At 47.7% G+C, this 12501-nt stretch overlaps 4 protein-coding genes across 4 annotated transcripts; 2 read left to right on the top strand and 2 right to left on the bottom strand.

Annotated features, from left to right (window-relative positions):
* Nucleotides 1-1164: 1164 nt before the first annotated feature.
* Nucleotides 1165-3424, bottom strand: FBAI (fructose-bisphosphate aldolase, class I). The gene is made up of 5 exons (XM_002507240.1): nt 3254-3424; nt 2873-3142; nt 2028-2766; nt 1752-1910; nt 1165-1649 (listed from the first exon to the last, which is right to left on the bottom strand). Exons 1-4 carry the CDS (start codon nt 3389-3391, stop codon nt 1903-1905), a joined length of 1155 nt encoding a protein of 384 aa, XP_002507286.1. The 5' UTR covers nt 3392-3424; the 3' UTR covers nt 1165-1649; nt 1752-1902.
* A 1059-nt stretch (nt 3425-4483) lies between these two features.
* MICPUN_51754 (predicted protein) lies at nt 4484-5886 on the top strand (the record flags this gene model as incomplete). Its single annotated transcript, XM_002507635.1, has 1 exon — nt 4484-5886. One exon carries the CDS (start codon nt 4484-4486, stop codon nt 5861-5863), a length of 1380 nt encoding a protein of 459 aa, XP_002507681.1. The 3' UTR covers nt 5864-5886.
* Nucleotides 5858-6952, bottom strand: MICPUN_107589 (predicted protein). Its single transcript, XM_002507239.1, has 2 exons — nt 6694-6952; nt 5858-6566 (listed from the first exon to the last, which is right to left on the bottom strand). The coding sequence occupies exon 2, from the start codon at nt 6449-6451 to the stop codon at nt 5885-5887; it is 567 nt and encodes a 188-aa protein (XP_002507285.1). The 5' UTR covers nt 6452-6566; nt 6694-6952; the 3' UTR covers nt 5858-5884.
* A 1103-nt stretch (nt 6953-8055) lies between these two features.
* MICPUN_55395 (predicted protein) lies at nt 8056-12301 on the top strand (the record flags this gene model as incomplete). The annotated part of the gene is made up of 4 exons (XM_002507634.1): nt 8056-8102; nt 8252-8601; nt 8717-8800; nt 8946-12301. The coding sequence occupies 4 exons, from the start codon at nt 8056-8058 to the stop codon at nt 12254-12256; spliced, it is 3792 nt and encodes a 1263-aa protein (XP_002507680.1). The 3' UTR covers nt 12257-12301.
* Nucleotides 12302-12501: the final 200 nt, after the last annotated feature.

The raw sequence follows: 12501 nt of genomic DNA, 5'->3' as shown, positions 1-12501 counted from the left end.
TGCTGTCTACGGCCCGCGGGGCTTTTACATATCCCAAACACTTAATCATGCGAAACCTTACCCAAACTTGCATAAGTTTGTTTTCAATAACTTTGAGAATTTTATTTACGAATAACTCATACCTTCGTACCTTCGTATATGTAGTAAAAAAAAACTCACCACGTTCGCTTGAACGATCGAAGGTACCCAATCAAGGTATGGATACCTTCGAAGCTACGAAATACCTTCGTTCGCGATTCATTCGAATATAAAAATCGTTTGTATGGAAATTGCTCTCAGCTGAGGTATGGGCTTTTGGTTCCGATGGAGCATCCGTACAAATTCTCAACCATGTGGTTCTTAATAAGGTGTATGAAGGTATGTAGATGTGTAATAGCTAGACTAAAGCTACGTTTTATGCACGAGCGAGGAAAATCAATACATTCATATATATTTATAAATATGATAATATGAGTAAATTTAAAATATGATATTATGTATAAAAATACCTTCGTAGAGCATATTTATTTATGAAAAATTATTTTCCCAGGTAAGTTACGAGAATTGCGTTTCTCCAGGAACGGCAAGGTTTACGGCATTTTTCAGGTCTGGCAAGTTTTTTTTCGACGCGACGCGCGACGCGCGTGCCGTGGCGCGACATGCCACACGCAGCGCTCGGACTTTAGGGTCCCGCGCCAGGCTATGGTTGGTGTTGGGTTTGGGGTTTAACGTCTTTTCCCTCCGCGAAGCGGCGGGTTGACGCCGCTGTGCGGGGTAAAAGGCGGCAGCATAAACCCTAAACCCTGCAGCAACCCTAAATCCAAAACCCGTACCTGGAGAAACTCAATTCTCGTATCCCGTACCTGGGAAAATATTTTTCCTCATTCATTTCCTTCGTACCTTTACGTACGAAGGTATCAACAATTATCTACGAAGGTATCTATTTGCATAAAATATGATGAGCAAACATTTGTCATCAAATAATAAACACGAAGGTAAGAGGTATGCAACGCTGAACCGACGATCACGAATCAAGGTTAACGAATAACGAAGACAAAAATGATGACAATAACACTCAAGTGGTAACACTAAATGAACACTCGAGAGCTGTTCCATAGGGGTCGAACAGTGGTCGAACCAACGGACAGAGAGACGAATAAGGGACTGCTTAACGTAAGGGACGGGAGAGGAATTGGTATTTTGATATTATACCTTCGTACCTTCGGTAAGAGTTAGGACGGAGATGGTTTGAAAGCGTGAAACTGTTGGTTTGATAGGAGCGCTTTTAACGTAAGCAAGATGCGCGCTCATGTAGCCGCTGACGCGCGATTAACAAGCGATGCGCTGTATTTTTAGGGTGGGAGCCGTGTCTTTAGGGGTTCGGGTTTTCAGGGTTTAGAGTTTAAACAGCCGCGAAGCGGCTTTTCGACCCCTCCGTTCAAGCCAGGTCGCCTCCATCAGAGGTCTTCTTTCAAGGACGGACCCAGGACCAAAGAGTTTTATAACCGACCGAAATCGGGCCCGACCGCAAGTCAGCGAAAACGACAAATATGAGAGAGGGCAGTCACCGCGCATCATATGTCTTATGCCGACTACTTTGGGAGACCTGCGTTAGAGTATTTCGGTAGCTAGTGCCTTTCTCGCGCAGAGTGTGTACGCAGTGTTAAGTGCTGGTAATAATGCTTTGTTAGCAAGAATGAAGATATTTATTACTCGAACGAAGGTATGGGTGCATTGACGAAGCGCGCAGGTACGAAGGTAAAAAAAAGTACCTTCGGAGCGAGGTAACAAGCAAGCGGTAAATGATGCACCTTCGTGTAATGCAATGCGAAAGTGCGAGCGAAAGTGCTCCTCGGAACGACAGCAAACAAGGTACGAAGATATACGATGATGAGAAATCCCGGCAGAGAATATCTTTCTTTCTCAGTACACTGTGGGGAGGGTCATTCGCAGGAGGGAACGTGAAAACAGGAAGTCAAGGAATATTTTGTGCGAGAAATGATTGGAAAGCAGTATGCAATCCATGCAGTGAAAATTTATCAACTTACCATAGTTTTTCTGGTAAGTAGACTCTGACTCGGAGGCAGATACATCGCCAGCCACGAATTTGCCAAGTTGTGCGAGTCCGTTCTCCTGAGTGCGGCGAGCGAGGATGGCTTGCGCTTCATCCTTTTTCTCGTCGTCTCCGGCCCACGTCTTCAGCACGGTGTTTTGAAGTGCGCGAGCGTAGGAGAAAGACACGTGCCAAGGGTTCGGCGACTGGTTCATCGCATTCAGGTAGAGGGTAGAGTCAAGCTCGGAGAGACCTCCAGAGAGGAACATGATTCCAGCAGTCGCAGGTGGGACACGAGATTTCAGCATGCGAAGGGTGTAGTCCGCGACCTCTTCAGGAGTCGAGCGCTTGGGACAGTCGGCACCAGGTCCGACCATGGAGGGCTTCAGAAGCATCCGCTCGAATGACACGTTGTTGTCAGCGAGATACTTGAAGGTTTCAGCCCACACCCAAGAGGCGACCTCAAAGGTAGTATCAATATCATGGTCACCATCGAGGAGAATCTCGGGCTCCACGATCGGCACAAGCCCGGCGTTCTGACAAATTGCGGCGTAACGCGCGAGTCCATAAGCACAGTCTGTCACCGCGACGCGTGATGGTCCATCTGGGATGGAGACCACAGAGCGCCATTTGCAAAAACGAGCCCCTTGCTTGTAATACTCAGCTGCACGGTCAGCGAGACCGTCAAGACCCTGGCACCAAGATTCATTGGTGTTCGCGAGCGGCTTGAGACCCTAGCAAAGTAATAAAAGTGCAGTGGTTCAGTGTATGAAAGATGCGGAAAGTCGTCAGCGCGAAGGACTTTTTAACCCTTGCAATGAAATCTTATCTACGGCTCACCTTGTCGACCTTGATTCCAGGATAGATCCCCTGTGCTTTAAGCGCATCGACGAACGTTGTCCCGTCTGCGCATGACTGATAGAGCGTTTCTTCGAAGAGAATGGCACCGCCGATGTGCTCGCCTAAGTTTGGGGTGGTGATGAGCAGCTCACGGTAGCGTCGACGGTTTTCCTCGTTGTTTTCGACGCCAACTCCTTCGAGGCGGGAACCACAAGTCGCGTTGGACTCGTCCATTGCCAAAATGCCCTTTCCGGGTTTGGTCATATTCGTCTAATGCCGGAGAAATTTTAAAAGGATTTGATTTGTCAAGCGGGTTCCTGAGACTATGCCGAGGGGCGTTGAAAAGGGACGGGTTGGATCTAGAAGCTAGGGTTTACTCACGGCGGTCTCGAGAAGCTCGTCGTCATATTTGCCCGCCTTTGTTATAGGCGCGACACGTTTCGAGTGAGCTTTCTGACCCCAGGCAACAAGGGGCTGCCTGGGCGCGAAAGATTTCGTGGAAAAGGCGAGGGCGGCCATTGTAGGATACGTTCGGTGCCAAGTGGATAAGCCTATAGCGAACATTTCAGTGTTCGCAGATATTCGATGACCAAGTCTTCGGAAATCACCAAGTCTTGATGCACGTATCCATACCTTTCATTCGTGTGGATAACTTTTACGAAGGTATATCTTCGTACGAATAATGAAGATAGATATACCTTCATTATTCGTTCATTCGTATTATGAACCTTGGTATGATATATATATTTACCTTCGTAATAATGAATAGACTACATGCAGTACCTTCGTACCTTCGAAGGTATGGATACAGTACCAAGGTATTTTTATATACCCCTTCGAAGGTATAGATACCTTCTAAATACCTTCATTCGTTCGTTCGTACTGATAATATGTATATTAATAATAAGGTAAATACACGTACATGGATTTCTGACAAGAATTCATTTGCCAACGAAGCGCGGAAAAGAAAATCGCGCAAGTAGTAGTGGTTTCATTCGGTTTCATTCGGTTTCATTCGGTTTCATTCGGTTTCATTCGGTTTCATTCGGTTTCATTCGGTTTCATTCGGTTTCATTCGGTTTCATTCGTACTTCGAAGGTTCGAAACTAACGTCTGTGCACAATGCTTACATGTCGACTCTACTCAAAACTGGCGCGAACAACCGATCCTAACCGATTGAACATCTCGATAAATAATAATATCATAAATATCTATCTTCGAACGATTCGATGGTAATTATTCCTTGCTGTGATTATTGATTTTATATTGAGAAACTAGGTGTTTACCACGAATCCCGACCCCTAGATTAGAAGCTAGTGACCGGGTACGGCCATAGTGTTCGTGCGCGCCGTACATTCCGCCACGAAATTATTCCTTGCTTCGTTCGTTCGTATTTATTTAATAAATACCTTAATAAATAATATATGATACGAAGGTAATGACTCTTTAAAAAAACCCTTATTGGCCAACATCCAGGATGCTCTGACTTCTGCCCGGCGCCCGGGAAATCTCGCCCTGTCCCCGCCGCCTGTGTCCACGAGTGTGATCCGGATAAGAACCGGCGCATCTTTGATCGGCGGTGGCGCACGATTTGTAGAAGTGGTTGCGGTGATGAAGATCAAGGCAATTTCGCGCGTTGAAGAGGATTACACGCGCGAGTGCAAGGCTGACCTGCTAAAGGTTCATCGTAACCTAGACCCGGCGCTTCGTCCACTGCACAGGGCCAAGGAATACAAACGTGCGCTTAACGCGGTGAAGTTAGATAAAACATTCGCGAAACCTTTTCTTGGCGCGTTGGAAGGTCATAATGACGGTATCACATCGCTGGCGAAGTCCCCGACACACCTCTCAGTCGTGTTATCAGGTGCTGCCGACGGCGAAATCCGTCTTTGGGACATGACTTCTAGGCGCTCTCTGCGCATCTTATACGGCCATGCAGGAGCCGTCCGAGGATTATCAGTGACTTATGATGGTCGAAGATGTATCTCGTGCGGCGACGATGGCACGATCCGGCTTTGGCCAATGCCAAGGGCTGCTCTTAGTGAGATGTTTAGCAGCGGCGGTTCGGTCATACCGAGGCAACATGCGAAGCTTGTGTGTGATACAAAAACTGGCGGCGCATTGAGGGATGTAGACTGTCACTGGGGGAAAGAGACATTCGCAACGGCGGGCGCTGCAGTTGAGATTTGGAGTGAGGGTAGAACGGAACCAGCTGCACAGTTTAGCTGGGGGGTCGATACTGTTTTATCAGTTCGTTTCAACCCTGTTGAGCCTGATGTATTTGCGTCTTGTGGCAGCGACCGGTCTATTGCTCTCTACGATGTTAGGACGCAGACGCCGATAAGAAAACTTGTGATGCAAACCAAGAGCACCAAACTTTCTTGGAACCCGATGGAAGCCTTTAATTTTACTGTTGCAAACGAGGACACCAACCTGTATTCGTTTGACATGAGGAAACTTACCGTTGCGACATGCATACATAAAGATTTTGTTAGTGCAGTGCTTGACGTGGACTACTCACCCACTGGGCGGGAGTTTGTTGCTGGATCGTACGACCGCACGGTGCGGATTTTCGATTATAATGGCGGGCATTCTCGTGATGTTTACCACCTAAAGCGGATGCAGCGAGTGTTCTGCACTCGCTTCAGTATGGATGGCACATATGTAATAAGTGGTTCGGACGACATGAACGTAAGAGTTTGGAAGGCCAAAGCCGGGTCACAACTTGGCACACTTTTGCCGAGAGAGAAACGAGCGAAGCAGTATAGGAACGCACTGCAAGAGAGATTTAAACACATGCCGGAGATTAAAAAAATAGCACGGCACCAACATGTACCCAAGGCGATTCATCAGGCGCAAAAAATGCGTCGAACAATGGAAGGGGCCGTGCGAAAGAAGAAAGCCAACAGGGTCGAGCATGGTGCTGCCAACGCTGCCGTCGAGGAGTACATGCCGGCAAGGAAAGAGCGGATCGTAGCCGAGGTTGAATGATAAACATGCATTTGGATACACTCATCTATTTCGAAGACTGTCAAGTCGTGCCTGGAGATCATCGTCAATGCCAGCACCTGACACTTCGGTTGTATCGTCGACTCCCACTAAAACTGGTTTGCAGGTTTCCATTCCAAGTGCCGCGACTTTTGGCACTCGCGCTCCTTTGCTCCCACTTGGTGCGTCCAGAAGCTGCGCGTCTATGTTACAACCTAGTTCATCCAGCACCTGACTGACGAGTTCTTGGCTCTCTTCTTCCTCTCCGTCTGCCATCATGGAATCGTCTATTGCGTCACCCAAAACATCTGTCATGTTCTCCATACCTTCGTTCTGCCGCTCAAAATCTCGCATCATGTTGTTCAGGCTCTGTACATTAAGTTCTCTGTTCATGCTCCTCATAGCTCGCGTGACCCCAAGCATGGCATCTGCCATAGCCTGTGTCGACTTTAACGTTTGCATGCGCAAGCCCACAGCTTGAAGCTGAGTTTTTAGGCCATAAAACTTGGTGATGGAGCGCCTAGTGCGCACTAAGTCCTTGGCCATAACTTTCACAGCGCCCAATTGATTCTGCCCGGCTAACTTTTTCATCTCGGCGACGAGCTTTTTCTCTTGGTTAACGAGGCTCGCGCGTTCACGGTCAAGCTCACGAACGGACTTGTCGAGCAGCCGCTTATTTTCTCTGCGTTTTGTTTCTCGGTGTCAGCTGCGGAAAGAAATACTTCATGTCGAAGACGAAACCAAACAACAATTGCCAATAAATTGAAACAGAGAACTTGGACTGGGTTGTGGTTGATTTCAGAAGGAACGAATCAATGCAGCGTCATACTCGCCTCAGTAGTTCTTCCGGCGTCTGTCTCTTAAACCAGGAGAACATCGTCGCAGAAACTCGCAGGCGGGATGTGTGTGAGTCTCGGAAGGCGGGCAGTTATGTGCACAGATAGCCTGTAAACAAATTTGCACGCTGCTTCACCGATTTCTAATTCGGGCGCGATGTGGATGATGTCCTTCGTACGAAGGTACTTTTGTTCGGAGCGCAGATCTCATCCGAAGTTCCTCGCTAAAAGTGTTCCGAAGGTACAAGGATTACCTTCGGAAGTCTTAATAATAAGGTTAGAGCTTCGTCGTACGTAGATATATGTAAAGTACTATTTATATTATTTATATGTTATGAAGCTTACGAAACTTATTATGACGACGAAGATATCACTTCCAAATAAAAATAACTTCACATAACCACATGGTTGAGATTTTGTACGGATGCTCCATCGGGACTAAATAATTTAGTGTTTACAATAATATATAATGTAATAAATACGAAGGTAATAATAAGGAAAACGAAATAAATTAAACCATGCATACATGTTTCTTATTATTTAGTTCACGATATCAGGTGTGTGTTACACTTATATGGAGCGCTAAATCAACGTTCTCGAATTAACGATGTCAAAAATGTCAATAATAATGTCAGGAAGAAATAAACCTCGATTCCTGGTTGACGATATATACTACGAAGGTATAGATATACCTTCGAAGGAGCTAATAGGTGAAGGGGACATTTTGCCAAGTCGAAGTACTGTAAGATCGATCGGCTATGCCGAACAATACGAAGCGAAGGTAAAATTATTCTACCTTCGTATAAATTAAGAGACACGAATGAAGGTATATCCATACCTTCATTCGTTCGTAATAAATAAATATTGAAGCTCGCTCCTGCTCGCTGCTGCTCCATCCGCTGCTGTTCCATGCCGTGACATTCTTGGTTAAAAGTTACTCGAAGGACTTTTAACTATGATATCAGATGGATAATTTTGCAAAAAAAACTTCCTTGCAGGTGTCTTTTTCTTAATAAAACCCTTAACTTTATAATAACCTTCGTAAAAGCTTTAGATAGCAGGACACCTCCAGTTTTGGTTGTCGATGCGACGTCGCCGGCTGCAATCACAATCTCCACGCCGACTAGCTACGCGCGCCACTGTAGCAAGCTGACTCACAAGTGAAGGGCGATCGATTCGAGAGATTTGATCGAAGCTGAGCTTCAGATCTGTCATCAACGCTCCAGCAATTAGCGATCTGCTCGCGAATTGAAGTGGTTGTCCTCTCTAGATCCGCGGACAGATATTTCAGACACTTGCACTGCGTGGGTCCATCCTGAATCAAGCGCCCACTACTGTTGTTATCGGGAGCTTTGAGGTATGAAGATCGTGACTTTATTCACCGGCATCGGCGGTCTAGATTTAGGGTGCGTCGTTCAAACTACATCGATAGCTGAAAGGACCGCGACACGCATGCCCAGATGTTTATTTCAGTTTCCTCAGTCGTGGGGCCCTCCGGCTGATTCTCTGTATTCTCAACGTTTTTGACAACATGGACACGCCGTTTTGAATGCAGGTTTTCCCAAGCTGGTCACGACGTGATTATGCAAGTTGAAAGTGACGAGCGTTGTGCATCAGTGCTAAAAACACATTTTCCTGGTGCACGCCTACATCGTGACATTAGCAGCCTCGAAGAGCTTCCCGCGGAAACGGAAGTACTTGCAGCAGCCGTCCAATGGCCTGAACAAGATCTTGACGAAAGGATAGACAAGTCTTCACGAGAGCAGATCTGGCTTCCTGCTTCCCGAGCATCGGTCATGGCTGAACACGCCCATATATTTCGCCTCCTCGCAACCTGTGCAGTCCCTTGGGTTGTTCTAGATATTCCAGTTGCGCTTCTTGAATGGACCACTGCAGCTATTCCAGGTGAGACTTTAAGGTGACAGCTTTTTGATGTGATTGTTCAGTGCTTCGTCCTCGTAATTTGTCCTTCTTTTGCCGCGTCAAATTTATAATTTTGCCTTGTTTGAACCCTCTTCAGCACGGCCCCCTCATTTAGCGAATCTGGTCAAGGACCTCGAATTTCTCGGCTACAGGTGGGCGTATCGCGTAGTCAATCTTCTAGGTAAGTTAAATTCCCAACATCATTCGGGGCGGGCCCTTATCACGCTGGTATTCTTTACCTGCCGGTATCTCCTTGTCTTGTAACATCGCGGAGCTGTCAAGTCACAGAGTCTGAGTACCCAGATTTTGTCTGACCCGAGTTGCAGGTTTTGGCCTGCCTCAGCGCCGCCATCGCATATTGCTCGTCGCCAGTGTGCACGGTGATCCACGAGATGTGATCTTATCGCAATTCAATCAATGTCGTGGCGAGTGTGCCGGGAAAGGGCTGAAGGAGTGTTATAAGTGTTTTACCACCGATCCACAATATGATGAGCCGTCAAAGATGGCAGCATGCGTAGACCTTTTGCAGAAGCGCCGCCCACCCACTCTACATGAAACAGATTCCCTCACCCCGAGAAACGCCCGTCGTGTCTGCATTGTTCGTGAAGATTTGAAATCTGCCAGCATGTTATCGGTTGCCGATGCCGAGCGTTTGATGGGCTTTCCAGAAGGTTGGACGAGAGCCCGCGGATGTTTGAGTGGATTGGCATCTACAAAGGTTCATGCGGAGCTCAGAAGACAGGACATCGAAACTGATTCTCCCAAGGATACGTCGATGGTGGGAGATATGCCAAGGCGGAATCTAGTCAAGAAGTGCAACAATCTGATCGCACCTGATTCTGCAACTGATGTTCTGGGAACCCATTATTCGACCAAGGAACATTTTCGCCGTGGGTCCGGAGATGACCGTTATCCACGTTTTTCATTCGCAAAACCGTGCTCACCAGCGTCCGCTTCAGTGGAAGTTAATTTGCAATCTGCAAATGTGCAGACAGACACTTGCTCCAATGCTGAATATATTGAACATGAAGTCACTGGAGGGGAGATTGGCGAAGAAAGTATGATTACACCAGAGGAGGCATCGAGGATCATTCGAATGTTTCTCCTTGTCACGGCAAGTGCTGTGCCGATGGCGAAATGGATCGGAGAACAGCTAAATAACCCCTACAATGTAAAGTTCCAGAACTGGCAACTTGGTATCCCGTTTCACAAAGAAATTATCGGAGGGCTTGATGCTCCTGAAGGACGAGCTTGGCCTCGTGCTGCGTGGAATGTACTTACCCGCAGCAGAACAGGAGCAGAACTCGAGCAGATGGTTTGGAATGGCCGACATGCGTTGCGCGATTGTTCTGACACGCCACTTTGTGTACCATTTACTCCTCTTGGTGAATTTTTGCCGCACAATGGAGTCGCGCCATCAAAACAGGCTGCATCTGCTTACGTCACTGCCCTCCAGATATCGCATTTTGACATTCCCGATTTCGTCATTAATATCCTTGACCCTTGCGGCGCTGTGACTACAGCGAACGCATCACGACGAGGTAGTGAGAAACCCCACTGCACCGATTTGATCCGCCTTGAAAATCTTGCCGAGCTCGCCTCGGCGCAACCCTCAATTTTCCCATTTATGGATGTCGGCAAAGATGAACTTCGAAAACCTGATGAGGAAGGGGATGGGTGCTCGAACGATGACGAGTCGGGTTTTGGCTCTATAGTTGGGACCCGGTTTTCTGGTGGCGTATCACCAACAGAGAATGAGAAAATGACCATGACTTGCAAAGGGGAACCGCCATTTGAGTATGTTCCATCTGGAGAAGAGGACGAAAGCAACGAAGATGATCCCTTTTTAGCCGGAAGGCCTGTGTGGGCGCCCTGGAAGCTTGGCAAGGGCGCAGACAACATACTGTGGCCCGGCATTTCTCTTCACCGTGAGCGAAACAAGGAAATTATCCCTGACGCAGCGTTGAAGATGAAGGTGAAGGGTTCCTCAGCCAATTCACATCAGCTAGTCATTTTCTTTGGTGATCGCACTTATCAGTGGTTGCCAACATCGAGCCTGATCAACTTTAGGGACGCGCGGTTCAAGGAATGCATGAATCAAAATGTGAAAAGATACGCAGCCACATTCCAGCGCGCGTGTGAAGAAGCAAGGGTTTGGTTTCGGACATGGAAGAACGTTCAATTTCAAAATCACCATCGTAGTCTATCACAACAGGAGCAGGGCAACCCACCATATACAGAAGGTACAGGTACCAAACCTGACACAGAGAATACAATTACTCGATGGGCCCATAGAAATGGGTTAGCAGAAAGATTTGATTTTGATACTTGCAAATCTAAATTACTGGCTGGCCAGAACATGACAGTTCTTCCTCACATATCTGGTGGCACACGTCTTCTTGGAATAGTAAGTTCTGGGCCTGTCAGCTATGCAGGTGCCCTTGGATCCTCCGCCGAACCTGAGCCATGCGGTTTCTGCCGCATTTGTCACTCTCGTACCACAGCTGCAATGCGTGCAGCAACATTGAGCGACGTCAAACACAACATACAGCGGCACCTCAAGTGCCCCCAGATACATATAGTGCAGATGGCGCGCACGGGCCACGTGGGTGCTTTACTTGCACTCCGACGCGAGAACGCCGTAGGAATTAGGGTCATGCTCTTGATGGATCCAAATGGCATCTTTTCGTGTGGAAAGATCAGCTCATTTGACAGCACCCGGTTCTCACATGATGTTAAATTTGATGATGGAGTCGTGGCAACTAGGCTCATGCTGTGGGACGAGTCTATACAAATTCTTGAAAAGCAATCGGACCCAAGCTCACATGCACCTGTAGCCGTTTCATTTCATGCTGCAGAACATGCCAAGTTGGGGCTGCCATCCAGGGAAGCTTTTGCGAAAATGATTAGCTCTGCAGAACGTGAGATGAAGCTAGAAAAGGACGATAACGACTGTGCAAAAATCCGGAAACGCAAATCACCCGATGTACCAGTAGATGTGCTTGGTTTGGCTGGTGTACGATGCGAGTCATGCGCCCGGTCACACAAAGGGATAGCGTATTGCATCGCCCGTGGGCACAATCGAAAAAGTGTCAGTAAAGCGAAGGCCGCAACGCTGAGCTCAAATACGCAGAGCACAATCCACGAATTCAAGGCAGAGGCCATGCCGCGCGCGACGGTTCGCCGAGGTGGTAATGGTAAATTTGTTGTTTCCGAGTCAGTCGGTGCGGCACTTGCAACTGCAGGTGTAGAAATTCCTGAGCGTTGCCCTCTTTGTATTCGCCGCAAGAAAGGCTTAGCACACTGCCTGAAAAAAGGTCACATCGCAGGGGCAGAGACTGCAGCAGCTATGATTGTTCCGGATAGTCTGACTCGCTGGTCAAATAAGGGGGTTTCCACTGCACGAAAGCTGCACGAAGATATTTACGGCGCGGCATTGACAGAATCCCAGCAGACGATCATTCTTGCATCAGACGCGCAAGGACTGCGCGCATGCCAGAGTTATGAAGACTCAGGAGGGATTGCCCAAAATAACTCGGTGACAACGCAAGCGATAGCAGCAGCAGCCATGGCGGCAGCATTTGCAAGAGCGGCTGGTCGGGCACCCGTGCCCGTCAGGCCCGCGAACTCCCCCTGAAATACCTCATCATCTCCATATGCTTCGCGATCTGCATCGCCCTGCTGGAAAGACGCGAATGAAAAGTGCTCTTTCTATCGTACCTTCATTCGTACCTTCGTACTTTTTAGTTCTTGCACGTTGAGCCACGTTGCCATGCATGTAACTAATACGAATGAAGGTAATATTAAATAGACTAAGATTAATATATAATAGACCATTCTCCCTATCGTTGACTCGTTGATTTCGTTGACTCGTTGACTGTT

Source organism: Micromonas commoda, chromosome 1, assembly GCF_000090985.2.
Source record: "Micromonas commoda chromosome 1, complete sequence".
Taxonomy (NCBI): domain Eukaryota; kingdom Viridiplantae; phylum Chlorophyta; class Mamiellophyceae; order Mamiellales; family Mamiellaceae; genus Micromonas; species Micromonas commoda.
Note: the sequence above shows the minus strand (reverse complement) of the source record. Positions and strands in the feature narration are given on the sequence as shown.